At 46.4% G+C, this 18451-nt stretch overlaps 1 protein-coding gene across 2 annotated transcripts in view; it reads right to left on the reverse strand.

Moving 5' to 3' along the window:
* Nucleotides 1-18451, reverse strand: part of RDX (radixin) — a 54253-nt gene that overhangs the window by 3608 nt on the left and 32194 nt on the right. For both annotated transcript variants that reach the window (XM_077341628.1, XM_077341630.1), the window contains exons 8-14: nt 18339-18435; nt 15095-15258; nt 13711-13841; nt 9938-10098; nt 8887-8979; nt 6957-7202; nt 4334-4494 (exon numbers count right to left, since the gene is read on the reverse strand). In XM_077341628.1, the coding sequence (XP_077197743.1) occupies nt 4334-4494; nt 6957-7202; nt 8887-8979; nt 9938-10098; nt 13711-13841; nt 15095-15258; nt 18339-18435 (1053 nt within the window). The remainder of the gene's footprint in view (nt 1-4333; nt 4495-6956; nt 7203-8886; nt 8980-9937; nt 10099-13710; nt 13842-15094; nt 15259-18338; nt 18436-18451) is intronic.

The raw sequence follows: 18451 nt of genomic DNA on the forward strand, positions 1-18451 counted from the left end.
TCAACCTAGATCTACACACACACACACACTGGTTAAATTGGGAATGAGGTGAAGCTCAGTTAGCATGGTCACGATGACAAGCGTTCACAAGAAACAGCATAATAATACCAGATGGTCTCTTGAATCCTAAAAGAGCAGGTCTGTTTTTCTCTACCCAGCTGTTCAGGAAGGTCACGTATGTTAACAGGACGTGTCATTTTGGTGTGGAAGCAAGGCTTCCTTTTTCTCAATCTTTCACCAAAAGTTCTCAATCGCTTCTCAGATCTACACAGTCTATAGCAAAAATGACGTCTCTGCTACAGCAAACAGAGACTGGAGTCTTTGGCAGTCGAAAAGAAATTAAACCCATATGGAGTTGAACTCCAATTTGGTTTTCAGCATTTGAAACTTGCCAAGAAACTCAGCACTGGAGGCTTTTCTGCTTCACTCTCAGAACTACACTGTTGGATATCTCAATCGGAATGAGTAGCCCCTATACCCACCCCAAGGTCACCCACTCCTACCCCAAGGTCACTCAGAGTTCATTTGCTAAGTAGGGATTTGTCCCACGTTCAACCACCCAGCCACTCTGCATCCCTTTATTGATGTGACTGAACACAGCGACAAAGCCAAAATTACAAAATTACCTGTACACAAATTAATGGAAACCTTTCATTTGAGAAGCAAATTATTTGTATTGATGACTATTACATGTCACATGTTCACCTGACTGGAAGAAACTGACAATCTGTATATTTCAATCTGTATATTTGGTTACAAGGGCAAACACACATTTCAAAATGGCTACTTCATAAAGCACTTTAGGTGTTCAGTATTTCATAGGAACCCACCGAAAATAGCTCTGAAGTCATGGATATGGTTAATTTAAACAAATGTGTTCTTAAGCCAATGGGGTTGCATCCAACCCATGAACAAAGAGCCCTCCCATTTATCATTCAAGGTTGTCATCAGTAACCTCCATAAATTCATTCTACAACTGACAAGAAGGTGGGAAAGAAAAAGAGCCAGTTTGGTGTCGTGGTTAGGAGGGTGGACTTCTGATCTGGCAAGCCGTGTTCGATTCTGCACTCCCCCACATGCAACCACCTGGGTGACCTTGGGCTCGCCACAGCGCTGATAAAAGCTGTTCTGACTGAGCAGTGATATCAGGGCTCTCTCAGCCTCACCCACCTCACAGGGTGTCTGTTGTGGGGAGAGGAAAGGGAAGGCGACTGTACGCCGCTTTGAGACTCATTCAGATAGAGAAAAGTGGCATTTAAGAACCAACTCTCCTCCTTCTTCAAAAGGAATTTCAAAGTGGCTGGGAATAGCCTTCCTCTTTCACAATAGGCACCTTGTGGTGAGGCTGTCACAGCTCTGAGACAACCGTGACTGACCCAAGGTCACACCAGCAGACCTCACATGGAGGAGTGAGAAATCAAACCTGCTTCTCCAGATTAGAATCTGCCGCTGTTAACCAGGGCACCACGCTGGCTCATTGCCCAGTTTTACTCTCAAGTTCTCTGGATCCTGACTTTTGCGTGCACTGAGAAACATTTGGGCACACGCCTATGCAAAACGAGGATGCAATGAAACCGTAATAAGCATGACCGCGATAGATGAAACCTATTCACCCAGCATATGGTAAATGCAAGTCAGACTCAGACAATGTTAGTGCATTCACCTGATTCTTGGTCATGTCCTTGCAAGAAGAATCAACAAAAGGGGCTCAGACTGCACAACCATCTGCAGTTTTCGTGCGCATACCCCTCCGCCCTTCACCCTCATGAGCCAACTTTGCTCAAGTTATTTTTATTGTTTTTGAAACAATTTTCATCGACAAATGTAGGTTTTTACAATGTAAACTAAACAGTGCTCTCCAGATGAAGTTGGTTTAAATAACAACAGTGGACCTCAGAAGAATGAACTGTATTCTCTTTATTGTTAGCCAATTTATGTTATCCAAAACAATAGCTGTTATTAACTATAACTTGATTTTTACAACACAAAAAACATGATGCTAATGGGAGGGGGGAAGCAGGGGAAGAGGGAGGGAAGCATGTTGCAAAATTACTTCACCAAGTATTTTCTTGATGTCACTGCATCATTAAATGTTCTCCAACAGATGGTGGTGGACCGTGACCACCACTTTGTTCACTATGGAAAAAACCTTGTTACAGATCTTTATTATTCCCAACCACTTAGAAAAATTCACACAGCTATTATTAAATGGAGTATATCCATTTCAATTCTAGCCTATGCATTGTAGATTATGAACAGCGAATCTAACTGGTATCTCCCTGCCACCCTCCCAGATAGACTGGCGTTATCGATGCATGTGCACGCATTTTGGGGAATGACCAGGAATTACCAGCACAGCATCGCACTTGGTATGGCAAAATTTTTCTACCATTTGGGAAATTCAGTTCTCATGATTCGGCGCATGAAAACCCGCCATAAGTAAGACCCATGTTCAGCTACTGGTAGCAGAAAACCCTAAAGGGGAAACCAAGCAGTGTGCTGAATATGTGCACAGCATTTGAAGCCCAATCTATTCAAGGCTAGCTAGCTACCTTTACCCACAAAATCCAGAATACTTGTGTGTTTGTGTGTGTGTACGTCAATATATATTCCCAGTCTCATGATGTCCTCCCACTACGGATCTTGCTTAAATTCAGTGACCCCCCCCCAAAAAAAACCCTCAACAGAACTGTTTATATGAAACCTGTGCATGAAAATTTTAATAAAATGGCAATTTTAATAGGTAAGTGTAAATTTTTGAGTGCATAATACCAAACAAAAAGCAGCTGAACCATCCTCAGAGAAAGCAGGGCTTCTTTCTCCCAACTGCTAGTTCAAGATCTATTAGGTAAATAAGTACATAATTTGATTTCTACAAAAAAAAAGTATGTGAAATACCAAGGTGTCAGCTTTCTTTATTAATCATTTAAAGGAGGACTAGACGAGACAGGGGACTCATTGGCTGCAATGCACCTTCAATGCTTGTTGAGCGCATGTCAAGCATCAGCAATGCTTATTCATACAGTTCTTTTGCTCGTTCCGCTACACTCCCCCGTGACCAGATTTTGCAAAAAGGCAGAGCACTGCACATTGTTCCTGTGCACCTTCAGAGTTACCGCAAAGGGAACAGAACGAACATCATGTGCAAAGTGGTCCTAAAAAAACAAGTGTAAGGCAGCATTGTTTCATGCACCACCTTCAGTAACAAAATGAGCCTCCAACCGGCAGTAGTTTAGTACGAGGAAATCTAGAAAACAGGGTCAGATCCAACCTTTTCACACCCTCTCATTGGATGGGGTACCAGTGACCAGTTACGTTTTTTAAAAAAATGTAAAATACACAATGCACAGATTTTACTTAACAGAAAGGCAGCTGAACGTTGTTTGGAAGCTATAAACCTAAGCTCTAGCAAAAAAAAAGAAAAAAAAAGGTAAAGGTGCCTAGATTTGTGTAGCCTTTAACTAGGGAGGACCCCTGGTTAACACAGACAGCATTTCTGTATGGTGTTTAAAGGACCAGTCATCATATATAGAGAGTGAGGTAGGATTCTGTCCCTTTCTTGGGACTGATGTTTTCATATGCTCCCTTGCCAGAAAGGTCCAGGTTTGTCACCTTGCATTCTGCTGGGCTAGCAGGACGCAAGGCCGGGCACTTAACTGCTCCCTACTTTGATCTGGGTCACTGAAGACTTCAGTAAAAACAGACCAATAAGCAGGAGATATTCTACAGATAACGTTCCATTCCTTTAGGATTATTATTTTTAACAAAGAAAGGAAAGGGAGAGAGAGAGAGAATGGTGGAACGGCTACCTGCCATCTAGACCTTTGTGAACAAATAGGCAAAGAAAACCATCCGTGATGACGGGACGTGAAACACCAAAGCATTCCACTCTAGAGGTGGGGGGGGGGAGAAACACCCTCTGAAAAATACGCAATAAACTCGGCAACATCAAACTCCTTGCAAATGCGCTAAGCTGAAGAGAACGTTCCAAAGTGCACCCATGCCAAAACCACGGCCAGATAGAAGTTGAGAGCCAGTGTCTTTTCAAACGATCGATGCCTAGGCAGCAGCCTGAGACTGGGCTACTCTTAGAGGAGGAAGAACAAAACATAGGAGATGAGATCATGGAAACTGCTACCACAACCCCGCAAAGAGCCAGAGATGACGGGGCTGCCTTAATGTTGAATGACTCATGAAATGCTGCTGAACCGCAAACTGGTATAAGTGCTTTGGCAAGGTGGGTGTGTTCCTTTCATGAGTGGAAAAGGCCTGTGTTTCTCTGCTGGTGGTTCAAGCTTAATGAAGAACATATATGCAAAATAACAGCTCTCACATTGCTTCAAACTCATCAATGCGCTGCTTTGTATTGCCTTGTCTGATCTGTCGGAGAGTCTTGTATTTATCGCGGCCTGCTTTGACGTTCTCGGCGTGAAGGACGTCGTTCTGAGTTTTCTTGGTTTCATCCCTGGCTTGGGCCAACTCGGAACTCAGGGCCTGTGGAACAAAAGCCTGGAGGTTAGACATTCCCTTTTCTAGTTTTCAAGCCAGACTTCATTGGGTACGAAACGTTTGTTCAGCCTAACTCTGTCCTGGGCCTTGGTCCCCCAACCTAACAGCCAGGAACATGTACACAGGGTGCTAAGGATGGAATTTGTTTAACAAAAATAGCTCATTCTGATTGGGTCCGTTCTAGCAAGCATGCTGGCTGCGATCCAAAGCTCATGTCTTGCACACATGCAACAGGGTTTTCTCTCCTGGTGGCATTTTGAGGGCAACTGGTTCATCAGCATCAGGACACAGTTTACGGGGAAGGGGGGAGGGGAACAGAAAGAGAAGCTCAGAAACTGAGCTAAATGTGCAGAGCTTGCTAGGCCAGCCTTTGAATTAACGGCCCTGGGTTGCAAATTGGTGCATACTAATACGGAAGCCAAATGATATAAAACCAAGGAGGCCTGCAAGGACCATCTCTACACCATCATAGGAATATTTTCTATCTTCCAAAGGGGGGGGACCAAGGAACTGCAAGATAGATTCAAGTGAGTAGCCGTGCTGGTCTGAAGCGGCAGAACAAATTGAGAGTCCGGTGGCACCTTTAAGACTAAAATCCTGTAAGCTTCCTATCAATCCCTCCAACACAAAGAGCCTGCTGACAACAAAAAGGCCTCTTGAAAGCAGGGAACATTTCAAGCATGAAGTTCAAGGGCCTCGCTTTAACACACACAATGGTTTGGATTCAAGCTGACACAAATGGAAGGAATTCATAGAAGCACATCTTTTCCATTTCCCCCTCATGTTCCCCCACCCCCACCCCTAAATAACCAACCTTGAAGGGTCCAGGCATGCTTTCGGAACCATAAGCTATTTAACTCCTGAGAGCGAGGGGGAGTGGGGGATGACTCCAACCTTTCTCTCCGTTTTGCCACAGTCCCTGGGCTGTGCAGAATCCTCTTCCGGAGGGTACTTCAGCCCTCAGCCCGGGGGGAAAGGGAATGACCCACTTACAGGAGCTCGCCCCATTCATGAGACCTTGGATTCAACCCAGCATTCTTGCATGGAGTCGTTTTCAAAGGATCACCTATGGCATTCAATATCCTTGGGAACAACTGCAGGAGTGGGGGCTTGGAATACAGATAAGCATGCAAGCGGCATTCATTTTACAGCAGGAACATGGGGGGGGGGAGGTTTTGCCGTTAAACCTGTCAGGCTGTTTTAAAACGAATTCACCTAACCGAAGGACCCTTTCAAATTCCCGCAACGTAGCACAGATTTTTATAAAATAATGCTTAATCATGAGATGATACTGGCAGGGAGTGTGTGTGTGTCGCTTTTTACGTCCTTCCAAAGTGAATGGCGACATTCTACGCATCACAAGAGGGACCGAAGGGATCAAGGGAACTTAACAGAACAGTCCCCCTCCAAGCCCCGCAATTAAAACGTCAATTTTGTTTTAGCCTTGGTTACACAGTTTGATGCTGAACAGTCGAGCAGAACAAAAGTGAGGGTTGAACACTGCCACCCTCCCTGCTTTATACCACTCGGACCAGTGGTCTCTCGAGCTCGGCATTGGTTGGCCCTGGAGAGGCCAAAGCCGGAACCAGAGGTGTTCGGTATGCAAAATCTGTGCTCTTCCCACTGCTGCAAGTTTTTTCTAGGATTTAAAAGGAATGTTTAACAGACTGTTTTTCCTCATTACCTGCTCCTTGCCTGATGTGAAATCATTAATGCCACGCAAAGACCGTTTATGCACTGGAGGTTTCATGCCAGGCTGCAGGCTGGAGTTTTAGTCATGGGAGGTTGCCCCACCTCTTCCTGCACCCACACAGGGGAGCTTTTGGCTTTGTGTGCCTCATCGGCCCCTGATTTGTGCTCCTGCACAGGAGCTGGGGCAGTGAAGTTCCCAGTGCATAAACAGTCAAAGGGACTTTGCTATATTCACGGCGCCCTCCTCCCCTTACCAGATACCACTCATGCTGTTTCAAGAAATGAAATAGCTTGGGAACTGCGCTGGTTAGAAAACAAATTCAACAAATGCTATCCCACTACCCCTTTGGTTTACCCAAATGCTTCCTGAAAACAAAGTTACTTTATTTTACCGGGCTGCTTACATGTGTGAAAAGTACGAGATACAGATTCCTGCCAGGCAAGGCCACAAGGTGGAGAGCAGAACACCCACCACCACTCGGGGCCCATGAAATGTCTGACTAGGGCTTTCAGCCGTAAATGTATGCTGTTGACGTTTTAGCTATTTCCTTTCCCAGGGATTTTTTTGACCGTGGAGTAGAAGGTTCTGAATATAAAGGCAGGGTTTTTTTTAGTTTCAAAAGCAGTTTGAGATACAGGAGGGAAGGAAGCAGAGCCCCAAGGAAAGGGAAGAACTGCTGTGGGCAGACTCCAGCCTGACGGTGCACATCACAACGCTCTCTGATCCGAGCCCCCGCCCTGGCCCCTTTTGTTACCTGGAGCTGTTTCTTAACACGTTCGTTCTTCTGTGTCTCTGTTACACGTTCTTCCTCGCTCCTGTGATTTGCGACCCCTTCGGAAGCCAGCTCTGCACTCGCTTCGGCATTATTCTCGTCCTGTTCGTCGTTGTGCTCATTCTCCGTGGGAGGGACTACCGGTGGGGGTGGTGGAGGGGGAGGAGCAGACATCACCGTCTTCAGTTCTTCTTTGGTCTTTTCCAAATCCTCCTGGGCTGCAAAAGCCTAAAAGAGCGATAAAGGTTACTTAAAGGCCACAAACTACCCACTGCTGCCATACGTGCCCTCAAATGGGTCAGAGTCAGGGCCAAACCAGTGGATACTGCATCCCCCAGTCAGCCATGGAGATGTGACACAAAACTGAGCTTAAGGTGTTTGGTGGTTACAGTTTTATCTCGGGATTCGCAAGTGAAGTTACTTGAAGGGAGATTACAAGCATATCCCTGTACTCAAGCCGGTTTTGCTGTCTAAAAATCCGCTTGGTTGTAGTCAGCAGACGAAAATACAGTGCAAAAGAACAGTGATAGGTCACCCCTACCCTACTGCACAATTTGATTTTTAAAAATGATGCTTTTAAAAGAGACAACAGCCTTTGCCATCTCTACTCCAGAAACAAGGCCCAGGTTTAGGCGCAAATGTAGGAAGAGGCATTAGAGTAAATACTTCCTTGGGCACTGATACATTTATTAAGATCCTTCTAAGCCCCTAGACCAGGGGTAGTCAAACTGCGGCCCTCCAGATGTCCATGGACTACAATTCCCAGGAGCCCCCTGCCAGCGTTTGCTGGCAGGGGGCTCCTCGGAATTGTAGTCCATGGCCATCTGGAGGGCCGCAGTTTGACTACCCCTGCCCTAGACAAACTCACAGAAATCAATTCAGCACCACACTGAGGCACAGCATGCAGTAACGTTTTATGCCTGGTATTATTATTATCATCATCATCATCGTCAGATTTATTTCCCGCCACTCCCGAAACCGGCTCGTGGTGGGTTACAAAATGTCTGATAAAAACCCCATTAAAACAGGACAAAAGCCGCAGGACAACAGGTACAGACATGGCAGAATTCCATAATAATCCAACCCACAACCACCTCTAGTGAGGGTGGAAAGAGGGGCCAAGATGGTATGGCCTAACTTATGCCTGACACTGGGGGGTGGGGGGGAGACTGATCTTCCTCACTGCCCTGGCCTCAACCATAAACCTGGAGGAAGAGCTCAGTTTTGCTGGCCATGCAGAATGTCGGAAGCTCCCGCAGGGCCCGCAGCTCTCCTGGCAGTTTATTCCACCAGGTAGGGGCCAGGACCAAGAAGGCCCTGGTCGAGGCCAGGCATGCTTCCCTGGGGCCGGGAACGACCAGAAGATTTGATCCCACAGACCTTAAGGCTCTGCAGGGGGCATACGGTGACAGGTGGTCCCTCAGATATGTGGGTCTCAGACCGTGGAGGGCCTTGAGGGTTAAAACCAGAACCTTGAACTGGATCTGGACAGCAACTGGCAACCAGGGAAATGAACCCATGGCTAACACATGTTCACCAGCCTAACTCCGCCAGCTAGGAAATGGCACGCCTCACCGGGAAACCAGGTTTATCTACTCCTGGCATCTCTTAACAGAAAAGAAAGTACACCCGGTGGACTCAGGAGGATCCTGACTATGGCAAACTGCTCCAGCAGGGGCCGGACAACGCACAATGCAAGTTAACTGCACAAAAGGAACGCACTGCCAGGCTGGCTCCCCTTTCGGAACAAGTAACACAGACAGGAGTCCTTGAGGGCAGAAAGTATTTTCATCCAACAAAACCAAAATGCGACAACTCTGCTTCTGTTTGGTTTTTGTTGGAACCTTTGACATGCATTTTAGAACGGCTCTCAGTTCACAAAATCCTAGCTTTCTGGTGCTAAAAGAATTACTTTGTGCTGCCATTCGGAAGCCTCTTCTTCCTTCTTCTTCTTGGCCTCTTCCAAAAGTGCGATCTTTGCCGTGAATTCAGCGAGTTCTGCTGCCTGAAGGAGAAAAATAAAAGTTATCCATTTAAGGGCACCACAGAAGGACTGACAGCTCGGTATTATTTCACTGGGCTCCAAGAAAGCATTAATGGTGTATTCTAAAGTCCAGAGAAGGCTCTAGGGCAGGGGTAGTCAACCTGTGGTCCTCCAGATGTCCATGGACTACAATTCCCATGAGCCCCTGGCCAGCATTTGCTGGCAGGGGCTCATGGGAATTGTAGTCCATGGACATCTGGAAGACCACAGGTTGACTACCCCTGCTCTAGGGAACAGAGTGGTAAGTGATACTCTGGCCTGCTGCAGGAAGGAAGAATCCGTGCAAGTCTAAGTCAAGTTCTTGCCTAGTTTGTAGACAAGGGAGGGGATGACTCCACTGCCCCTTCAAACAATGGTTTCTGTCCCACGTTCTTCTGGGGGGGGGGCGTGAGAATGAAGATCTGCTCCTTAACTCAATTACATCCAGTCTGTTTCCGAGTTTAACTGCAGGTGCTGGTTATGAACATTAAAGCAAACCAATTAGAGCCATTAGGCAGGCATCTGCTGGCTATCCCACCACTTAAGAGTAGCCCCATCTGGCATCGACTAGAACCCAGGCCTTTTCCGTCATGACTTTGGCTCTGTGGAATGGGTTCCATGAGGGGGGGAGGCCCTCCTTGGAGATCTTCTGGAGGTTCTGCAAGGCCTGCCAGGACTTTGGAGTGGGGTTTGAATTAGCAGGCATCTTTTAAGGGGAGTGGAGGGGGAGATTTGTAGTTTGTTGTTTTATTTTTGGTTTTAAACCAGAAATGTTTTTTAACTATTATTGTAACCCCCCTTTGAACCACAGGGACAGGCAGGATGTAAATAAATAGTCTATAATAGGTACCTTGCTTCCTTTTCCGCTATTATCAGAGCTTGAACAGAGATCCCTAGGAAACGTATTCCTGCACAAGTCAGTTGATTGTTCCCTCCTTACCAGCTGCTCCTGATTCTTCATCTGGTCAGCAGCCTGTTTTGCAAGCGTGGCTTTTGCCTCTTCTGCTGCTCTGCGGTCCTTTTCCAGGCGCTCTGCTTCCTCTTTCGCTTTCTTGCGCTCCTGGTCCAGCTCCAGAGCCTTCCTCGTCTGCTCTTCCAGTTCTGTGCAAAGGAGGATCAGATGCTTCACACACAAGGCCAGATTCCACCCCTCAATGGTAAAGCCCCCTAAAGCCTTCCGAGATGGCAGAGTCCTCCATCGCTTCTTAAGAAGCAAGAACTGTTGTAGGTTTAATCACTTCCCGCTGAGAACTAATTCTGTCAGCACTGCAGCTCAAACCAATGTCAATTTGCCATCAAACACCGAGCTTATACACAGTACTGACTGAGCACAGTAGCTTCTCCAGGCGCTCTGTTTGCACAGGGGAGCGCCAGAGATGTTTTTCGACATCTTTAAGAAATGTTCTCTGCCTCAGTGCTCAGCTCTCGAAAGGGAATTTGCCCTGGTGCAAAGCCATTATCCATCACATGGACTAGAAGCAGCAGACAAGGCAACAGGTACAGAAGCAACAAGAAAGAGCCAAGACAGACCATGGAGTGCGGCTGAGCAGAAGGAAACAAAGACAGCGCCCTCCTCGCCGCACTTCCCACTAATGACACACACTGCTGGGAAAAAAACCTTTCAAACATTGTAAAGCAACTGTTTCAGAACTTGGGGTTTCTCTACTTCTTCCACTTACAATGGTTTTTAATCCATACCCTTCATCCTGAACTCCCCAAATGCTGGCTCTACAGCAGGGGTACTCAACCTGTGGTCCCTCCAGATGTTCGTGGACTACAATTCCCATGAGCCCCTGCCAGCATGAGGGGCTCATGGGAATTGTAGTCCATGAATATCTGGAGGGACCACAGGTTGACTACCCCTGCCCTAAAGGAAGGTGACAACAGCTCCATCAGTAGAGACAACTAAATCAGTAACACTTTAGTAATTAGGTCTGGCAGGGGCTCATGGGAATTGTAGTCCTATTAGGCCTGCAACTCATGCAGAAATACTGGAGAGAAGAGCGCTTGCATGAATTTTCTTTCTGATTAGTTCCCTGGATCCAACCCAGAAGCTGGAGCCAAAGAAATTTTAATGTAGCTTCTGCAAACCAGCATCTTTATTTATATAAGCTGTACTGCTCTCCCCCAATGGGGACCCAACCTTCCTTACATCATTCTTTTCTCACGACCACCACCCTGTGAGTTACATCAGTGGTCCCCAACGACCGGTCTGGGGACCGGTACTGGTCCGTAGATCAGTTGGTACTGGGCCGTGTCTCCTCTTCATCATCCTCCTCCTCGACTGCTGCCTCCGGGGCTGCCCAGCCACTCTGCCGCCAGCTCACCTTTGCTGCTCTCCAGCAGTTGTCATGGCTGGGGCTCCCCCTCAGCATGGCACTGCGCAGCTGCTGCTGGCAGCGCCCCCCAGTGGGCGGCAGGAAGTCAGGGGCACCGGCGGGAAAGCAAGTGGAGCAGGGGCTCAGGCGGCGGCGGTGACATCCCTTGGCAAAAGACTACCCCCCCCCAGGGCCTCAGTAAAATTGTCAAGCGATGACCGGTCCCCGGTGATAAAAATGTTGGGGACCACTGAGGTACATTAAAGCAGAAAGAGAGGAAATAGCCCAAAGATGTCTTGTGAGTTTCTATGACAGGCTGGAGATTCAAACCTGGGTCTCTCAAATTCTGGCCTGATACTCTAACCACTATTCTCTATGAGCTCTTGGTGGATTCTAGTTAAATTAAGTTCAACTCGGCAGTGCACAGGTACTTTTGCTGAGTGACAATTTCTAAGTGAAACTCAGAATGAGCATGGCCCTTGCATCAATAAAGATTTACCTCCTAAGTTAAAGACTAATACACCGTGGCTGGAACCAACCCACATTTCCATTCCATTCCTGTCCCTGTGATGCAAAAGGCTCTCTTGCTGGCAGGGCGCTGAACAGCATCTTTGCATGCCTGGTCAAACAAACCACACCTGGTGCTGACACACGGCAGGATTAAATCAGAAGAGCTGGTTGAAGGGAGGCCTGACCAGCACAAGCAAATTGGGCAGATAGAGCAAGCAGCTTCTTCCGCAAACTCTGAAGCCATTTCACAGAATCATAGAGTTGGAAGGGGCCATACAGGCCATATCTAGTCCAACCCCCTGATCAATGCAGGATAAGCCTAAAACATCCAGGATAAGAATCTGTCCAGCCACTGCTTATAGACCACCAGTGCGGGAGAGCTCATGACCGCCTTAGGCAGCCCATTGCACGGCTCAATCATTTTGACTGTGAATTTTCTTTCCCTGGTCTCTAACCAGAACTGTTCTACATGTAGTTTAAAGCGATTGCTGCAGATCCTACCCCTGCTATCAACAGGAACCCTCCCAGCCCTCTTTCAAGTGACAACCTTTCAGATACTTAAGGAGAGCAATCCTGCCCCCTCTTAATCTCTTCTCTAGGCGGAACATTCCTAAGTCTCTCAGACTTTTCTCACAGGGTTTGGTCTCCAGGCCCAGGATCACCCTCGTTGCTCTCCTCTGCGTTCTCTCAATTTTGTCCACATCCTTTGGAAGCTTATTTCTCAAAGGACACCAGCAGTGGCCATATGAGATGCAGGCTGAAAGCCATTAAAATACAACATATGAAAGTGCAGTGTTCTCAAAAGAACAGGCTGACGGTAAGGAACCTTTACAAGAAGAAAGCAGGATTTTCACAATGGGTAAGAGAACATGGCAAGTGGATAGGCTTTTGTGAGTCATATAATCAGATAGCTGTGCTGGGATTCAGAAAGTACCAAAAACGTTATTTGATTGCAGCAGAAAAGGGTGCGTTTTAATCTTGCTAATAAACCAGAAGCAGAGTTTAAGAGTATTAAGAGTTTTATTTCTAAATTTAAAAGATTTCCTGAAGCAAATCCAGTTTGACGGTACTCTTCCTGACTGTGGGAGCGGAGAATAACTTGCTATGGACGGGGAACTAATAGCCGTTACATTTCTACATTCCTTTCTGGTTGGCTTTCTTCGTGCTGCAGTTTCCCCTCCCCTTTCTTTGGGGGTGTTGATTTCTCCATACAATCTCTACTATTATTTGAATTATTTGACCTACACAAACAAGATTAAAGGCTCTCAGTAATAATTAAGACACTGATCACTATCTTACCAAAAAGACAAAAAGGGACTTCCAATTAAGGGGCCTCTTGTGGCGCTGAGTGGTAAGGCAGCAGAAATGCAGTCTGAAAATTCTGCCCATGAGGCTGGGAGTTCAATCCCAGCAGCCGGCTCAAGGTTGACTCAGCCTTCCATCCTTCCGAGGTCGGTAAAATGAGTACCCAGCTTGCTGGGGGGTAAACGGCAATGACTGGGGAAGGCACTGGCAAACCACCCCGTACTGAGTCTGCCATGAAAACGCTAGAGGGCGTGACTCCAAGGGTCTGACATGACTCGGTGCTTGCACAGGGGATACCTTTACATGGTCTCCTGTGAAATATTCACTGTTGTTGTTTTACTAATGATAATTCAATTATGAGAAAAACTGCTTATTTGGTTTATGATCCCTCTAGGTGGAGAATGTTATCTATAAAAAAGTGATTAAGCAGTACTCAAATTCAACTCCCGGAATCAAGATGATGTATCATATCAACTGTCCATCAACCACTCATATCATATGCAAATGTATACGGTATTCAAAAAGGAATACAACTTAAAAAAAGAAAGTTAAGACAAAGAAATATGATGCAAGCGCTCACCTTTTTGGGCCTTCATTGTCTGTTCTTCAATTTGTCTTAGCCGCTCAATCAGTTCCTCCTTTTCACGTTCTATTCTTTCCTTCTCTTTTTCTGCTATTTCCCTTTTCTTTTTCTCATTCTCCAACTGAGCTCTAAAGTAGAGACATAAAAATGCACAGCAGGAGAACAATGGATACTCATCTCAATTGAATGCACATTGTAACCAGGTTTATTCTAGGCGATAACATTAAAGTTATACTCTCTAGATCACGGGTAGTCAAACTGCGGCCCTCCAGATGTCCATGGGAATTACAGCCCATGGACATCTGGAGGGCCGCAGTTGGACTACCCCTGCTCTAGATGTTCATCAACTACAATTACCATGAGCCCCTGGCTAGCGCATGCTGACAGGGGCTCATAGTAATTGTAGGCCACAGACATATAGCCACCCCCGACCTAGGTCTTTAATGGGCAACTGACAGAATTTTTCAAGGTGGAAGCAGAAGTTAAGAAATAAAAGGTTGGGGTCTGCAAGGAATCACTGTGGGACTGAGAGAACTCTGACAAAACTGCTCTGCAGGAACAGCTCTAACAGGACTGTGAGTATCCCAAGGTTGCCCAGCTGGCTGCATGTGGAGAAGTGGGGAATCAAACCTTGCTCTCTCTCTTCACTGGCAGTCTTCAAGCAAAGGTTGGATACACAGTTTTCTTGGATGCTTTAGGATGCTTTGGGCTGATCTTGCGTTGAGCAGGGGGTTGGACTAGATGGCCTGTATGGCCCCTACCAACTCTATGATTCTCTGATTCTAATAGATTTTAGACTCTATTAGTATCATAGATTTTAACAAGCACTATTTTTAACAAAAGAGCCTCTTGTGGCGCAGAGTGGTAAGGCATCCGTCTGAAAGCTTTGCCCATGAGGTTGGGAGTTCGATCCCAACAGCCGGCTCAAGGTTGACTCAGCCTTCCATCCTTCCGAGGTCGGTAAAATGAGTACCCAGCTTGCTTGCTGGGGGGTAAACGGTCATAACTGGGGAAGGCACTGGCAAACCACCCCGTATTGAGTCTGCCATGAAAACGCTAGAGGGCGTCACCCCAAGGGTCAGACATGACTCGGTGCTTGCACAGGGGATACCTTTACCTTTTACCTTATTTTTAACAAGCACCACTGGATTTTAACAAGCACTGTTTCCTTCTTTCCAGGTATAATCCCCATTTGTCATTCCTGGAACCCACATTTGAAGGCTGAAGGAGGATACCAAACTGGTCAAGGCAATCCTTGTCTCAGCGAGGGCCACAGCCCTGCAGAGACAGACATTCAGATGACCTCACATATATGATGGCTGGGATGTTTTTGAAGATCACACTGACCAAGGCCACGAGGGGGATTCCAACTGGGTCATACCTCTCCAGCTGTTTTTGGTGTTTCTCTTCTCTTGCCTGAGCTTTCATTTGCTGAACTTCGATGGTATCTGGCTTTCTCCTTCTCATGTACAGCTCATGATTTCCCATACACAATGCCAATATCCGCTTATTTATTCTCAGACGTGGCGCATAAAACACAAAATCCTGGAGAGATTAAAATATTTTCAATCCCCCTTTAGAAATATCCTTTAGAAACATATGGACAGAATAGGATGCAAGTCTTCCTTAGTCCAAGTTTTCATTTATTTCACAAACTACCCACACATGAAAAGGAATTTGGGCCTACTCAGAGAAAGGATCGGCTGTTCCAAAAACAATAAAAGCCATCTACTCGGCAATACACGTTTGCACTTTGATGATGCTTCAGAGAAAGATTCTCAGCACGGATTCCCGAGTAAGACTTAAGTCACGTCATTTGGAAAAGGTTAGTGTTGGAACACAAAATGGGAACAGACAGACAGTTCTCACAGTAAAAGAAAACAGCAGAGCTCTAAAAGGACTTTTAAAAAAAGCTTATTCAGAATTTTTCTGGAAGTAAAAGTGCTCAGGGAAAAAGTATGCAAGGGATGCCAAATTATTTACAACAATGAAATCCAAAGCAGACTGGGATGAGCTCCAAAAACCATTTTTGTGAATTACATGAATGTGCAATGGAATGGCAGACGAGTGTCAAGGGTACTGGGAAGTGACTACACTACAGGGGAAAAGACCCCACCCCCACCCCCTACTTCACATATACTGCTGCTGTCTAACTGAGATGTATCTTTTTCTCTCTGTGTCTATAATCCAAAGAACCAGAGAGGATTAGGCTGGCAGACAGTTCAGGAGGCACACTTAGCTTACATAATTCACCACCACAAGACACTTGTTCTCAAATGGATACTCCATGATCAGAGGGAGAAGCCAGCTGTCTGGAGCAAGCACAGGATATTGCCTAAAGCAGTGGTCCCAAACCTTTTTATCACTGGGGACCAGTCAACGTTTGACAATTTTACTGAGGCCCGGGGGCAGGGTAGTCTTTTGCTGAGGGATGTTGCCGCCGCCGGCTGAGCCCCTGGCTCCATTTGCTTTCCCGCCAGCACCCCTGACTTCCCGCCGCCCACTGGGGGGCGCTGCCAGCAGCAGTTGCGCAGTGTCACACCAAAGGGGGAACCCCAGCGATGGCGGCCACCGGAGAGCCCCAAAGGTGAGCCAGCGGCAGAGTGGCAGGGCAGCACCCAAGGCAGCAGCCGGGGAGGAGGACGAGGAGCCGCGGTCCGATACCGACTGATCCACGGACCGGTACCGGTCCCCGGACTGGGGGTTGGGGACCACTGGCCTAAAGGGCTTGTGGGCATTTTCATGGCTACTGTAGGAATTAGAGGCTCAGACTGAATGGAGCAGAGTTCAAATCAGGCCTTGTTGCCTCCCTCTCTTTACTTCCCATAATAATAATAATAAGAAGAATGGTTCTTATATGCCGCATTTCTCTATCTGAAGGAGGCTCAAAGCAGCTTACAATCGCCTTCCCTTTCCTCTCACCACAACAGACACCCTGTGAGGTGGGTGAGGCTGAGAGAGCCCTGATATCACTGCTCGGTCAGAACAGCTTTATCAGTACTGTGGCGAGCCCAAGGTCACCCAGCTGGCTGCATGTGGGGGAGCGCAGAATTGAACCCGGCATGCCAGATTAGAAGTCCGCACTCCTAATCACTACACCAAACTAATCCTGAAGGTGTGTGTGTGTGGGGGGGGGGGGTGTTCCTCAGGAATGGCTGGGGATGAGAAATTGCTAAAAAAAAATTCCGCCCAACACACATACTTAAAGAAGATTTTGAACAAGGAGGGCCAAGTGTTCCATGCTCACTGCAGTGCATCTCAATCTGAGGCTTCCCCCAGCCCACAGGAGAACATTTTTGGAAGGAGTGTTCAAGGGGTTCCAATGGCAAGGGAAAAAGCAGCGGAGATACCTTCAAACCTATGCCATGCTCACATCTTAAAATTTGAACAATGAAAGCATCGGCCTGGTGTAACAAAAACATATGTCAAGACTAAATCCAACTTTCCAGGAATTTGCATGTGCACAAGCCAAGTGCAAAGTGAATATTTTTATTGTCAATTTGTACTCAAAAGGCTTAATTCAAAAGGAAACAGACAACAGTATAAATGGAAACAAGGCTGCTATCTAAAATCCCCTTCCAGTCCTACCCTGAAAGTGGCAGAAGGGATAAATGAAAAATTGCACTGTAAATGCCATAAAAGAAAGGTAACATACTATTATGCATTCAGAAGATTCCGACTGCCCCCTCTCCAAAGACTTGCTCAAGATGGCTTACAATAAAAAAGCAATACAATTTTTTTTTCTAAAACCAGCATCATGGATATAAAAGCCCAGCCATAAAACATTTAGCAGCCTAGAACATTTATAGAAAAGTCCTCAGGCTACAGCAGACCATAAAAATTATTACAAAAAAGAATAGTTTTTATAGTTTTACATTTTCCCCCCCCACACACACACACAAACACGCACACACAACAGCCATCTTGTGAAGTAGGTGGGGCTGAGAGAGTTCTGGCATTAACACTCTCTGGTCCAAGGTCACTCAGCTGGCTAAATGTGGAGAAGTAGGGACTCAAACCTGCTTCTCCATATTACAGTCTGCCACTTTTAAACACCACACAAATATTCCAGTCAAAAAACCTGGGTAAATGTTTGGCCTGGTGCCTAAAGAAGAGTAAGAGAGGCAGCTTGGTGTAGTCGTTAGGAGCGTAAACTTCTAATCTGGTGAGCCAGGTTTGATTCCCCACTTCTCCCCACATGCAGCCAGCTGTGTTACTTTGGGCTCGCCACAGCACTGATAAAAGCTGTTCTGACCAAGCAGTAATATTTGGGCTCTCTCAGCCTCACCCACCTCACACGGTGTTTGTTGTGGGGAGAGGAAAGGGAAGGCGACTGTAAGCCACTTTGAGTCCCCTTTGGGTACAGAAACGTGGCATACAAGAACCAACTCTTCTTCCTCTTCTAACGCAGGTGGGCTTTTCAAAACAGAGGTCTCACCAGCCACCTTACCTCTGGAGGCTGGGAGACTGAAATTATGGGGGCAACATTAATTTGACAGTACGTGAACTGTTCATTGTGTGACAGAATGTTTTATTCAAAAATAAAACACTGAAAAGAGAGCCAGAGAGAAAATCATAACAGTTGATGCTTACACAAAAACAAAAATATCAAAAGATTTACTTACAGGGGCCTTTTTGTCAATGGGCTTTATCACAAACTTTTTGTCGTTAAATGAAATATTTCTTATTTCACTCCAGGGAAAACCAATCTTGGGAGTTAACCTTTAATAAGAAACAA

Source organism: Paroedura picta, chromosome 6 (genome assembly GCF_049243985.1).
Source record: "Paroedura picta isolate Pp20150507F chromosome 6, Ppicta_v3.0, whole genome shotgun sequence".
In the NCBI taxonomy this organism is placed as follows: Eukaryota; Metazoa; Chordata; class Lepidosauria; order Squamata; family Gekkonidae; genus Paroedura; species Paroedura picta.